This window comes from Cebus imitator, unplaced genomic scaffold (genome assembly GCF_001604975.1).
Source record: "Cebus imitator isolate Cc_AM_T3 unplaced genomic scaffold, Cebus_imitator-1.0 Scaffold228, whole genome shotgun sequence".
In the NCBI taxonomy this organism is placed as follows: Eukaryota; Metazoa; Chordata; class Mammalia; order Primates; family Cebidae; genus Cebus; species Cebus imitator.
This window is the reverse complement of record NW_016107543.1, coordinates 1,814,582-1,817,015: the sequence shown is the minus strand read 5'-3', so window position 1 is coordinate 1,817,015 and position 2,434 is coordinate 1,814,582. Positions and strand designations below refer to the sequence as shown.

Genomic DNA, 2,434 nt, shown 5'->3' with positions numbered 1-2,434 from the left:
TTTTTTTTGAGACTGAGTTTTGTTCTTGTTGCCCAGGCTGGAGTGCAATGGTGAGATCTCAGCTCACTGCAACCTCCACCTCCCGGGTTCAGGTGATTCTCTTGCCTCAGGCTGCTGAGTAGCTAGGATTACAGGTGTCCACCATCACGCCTGGCTAATTTTTTTGTATTTTTAGTAGAGATGGGGTTTCTTTATGTTGGTCAGGCTGGTCTCAAACTCCCAACCTCAGGTAATCTGCCCACTTCGGCCTCCCAAGGTACTGGGACTACAGGCGTGAGCCTACACACCCTGCCGCCTTTTTAAATTTTTAAGACAGGATCCAGCCGCGTATGGTGGCTCACGCCTGTAATCCCAGAACTTTGGGAGGCCAAGGCAGATGGATTACTTGAGGTCAGGAGTTTGAGACCAGCCTGGCCAACATGGTGAAACCCTGTCTCTACTAAAAATACAAAAACTTAGCCATGCATGGTGGTGTGTGCCTGTAGTCCCAGCTACTCAGGAGACTACTAAAGCGGGAGAATTGCTTGAACATGGGAGAATCGCTTGAACCTGGGAGGTGGAGGTTTCAGTGAGCTGAGATTGCACCACTGCACTCCAGCCTGGGTGACAGAGCCACCATGCTCGACCTGCATCATTTCTTCATACCTGCCACATGGGATGCAGTGTTTATCCTGTGGTAGGTGCCAGTAGAATGAGTTCTCTGGGCTAGGTGTGGTGGCTCATGCCTGTAATCCCAGTCCTTTGGGTGGCTGAGGCAGGTGGATCATGAAGTCAGGAGATCGAGACCATCCTGGCCAACATGGTGAAACCCCATCTCTACTAAAAATATAGAAAAATTATATAAAATTTAAAAAAACAAATAAAAATTTTGTGCGCCTGTAGTCACAACTACTCTGGAGGCTGAGGCAGGAGAATTGCTTGAATCTGGGAGGTGGAGGTGGCAGTGAGCCGAGATCGCGCCACTGTACTCCAGCCTGGGTGACAGAGCAAGAACATCTCCAGAAAAAAAAAAGAATCTCTGATCAGCCGTGATTCTCTCTCCCTTGTGTTCAGGTTTTTTGTGTTTTGCAGAATTCTGTTTTTTCACAGAAATTGTATTTCTTTTTCTTCCTTCAAACCAGGAAGAAAGAAGAAAAGTTGGACTGGATGTACCAAGGTCCTGGTGGGATGGTGAACCGTGATGAGTACCTGCTGGGGCGCCCCATTGACAAATACGTTTTTGAGAAGATGGAGGAGAAGGAGGCAGGCTGCTCTTCTGAAACAGGACTCCTCCCAGGCTCTATCTTTGCCCCATCAGGTGCCAATTCTGTTCTTGACATGGCCAGCAAGATCCGAGAGGACCCACTTTTCATCATCAGGTACTAATAGAGGGATGGAAAGGGGGTTTGTTGCAGATGCTTTGAGACCCTGCTAAGGCCATCAGTTTTCTTGCTTTACAGTTTGATTTCCCTTGGCTTTAATCTGCCATGTAAAGGATTTGTTTCCTTTTGGCCCTCCTGATACTGGGAAGGTGGCTCTATTGAGGGTGCCTCTCTGACCTAGGCCATATGCAAAGATTCTGGCCAGTGCACCACCCAGCTTTATTCATTTGTCTTTGGCCCTTAAAGAAAAATAGGAGTCAGAAACAAGGTGAAAAAGGTTGTCAGCTTCTTAGAAGCTTGGGGATATGTGTAGTGCTGGCCAAGTGGGTGAACAGGCCTTCTTACCCCCACCTCTTTTTTCGGGTGGGGAAGGGTAGGGTAGGGAAGCAGAACCCTTCAAAAAGAAACTTGCAAATCTTACTTGAAACCCTAATATGTAATATAAAAGTAGAGTTACAGTTTGGGTGCTAAATGAGATAGACTGTGCATATTACTATTTTTTAAATTTTTTTAATTTTAATTTTTTTGAGACAGGGTTTTTACCATGCTGACCAGGCTAGTCTTGAACTCCTGACCTCAGGTGATCTGCCTGCCTCGGCCTCCCAAAGTGCTGGGATTACAGGTGTGAGTGAGCCACCATACCCAGTCATATTATTATTTATTTTAGTTTAATTTGCATTTTAATTCTAGTATGTAAGATTCAACATTGAAATATGTTTATTTTTTATTTACAGCTTTTTGGGTTTTTTTGAGATGGAGTCTCGCTCTGTCACCCAAACTGGAATGCAGTGGCATGATCTTGGCTCACTGTAACCTCCGCCTCCTGAGTTCAAGAGATTCTTTCTGCCTCAGCCCCCAAGTAGTTGGGATTACAGGTGCTCACCACCATGCCTGGCTAATTTTTGTATTTTATTAGAGATGGGGTTTCGCCTTTTTGGCCAGGCTGGTCTCAAATTCCTGACCTCAGGTGATCCACCCACCTTGGCCTCCCTAAGTGCTAGAATTACAGGCGTGAGCCACTGTGCCTGGCCTATTTACAGTTTTTCTTTTTCTTTTCTGTTTTTTTTTTTTTT

General features: G+C 45.7%; 1 protein-coding gene across 1 annotated transcript in view; it reads left to right on the top strand.

The window, feature by feature from the left end:
• The window catches only part of CWC25 (CWC25 spliceosome associated protein homolog), an 18,575-nt gene that overhangs the window by 5,463 nt on the left and 10,678 nt on the right, over positions 1 to 2,434 (top strand). The window contains exon 3 of the mRNA XM_017497230.1: positions 1,122 to 1,358. Within this exon, the coding sequence (XP_017352719.1) occupies positions 1,122 to 1,358 (237 nt within the window). The remainder of the gene's footprint in view (positions 1 to 1,121; positions 1,359 to 2,434) is intronic.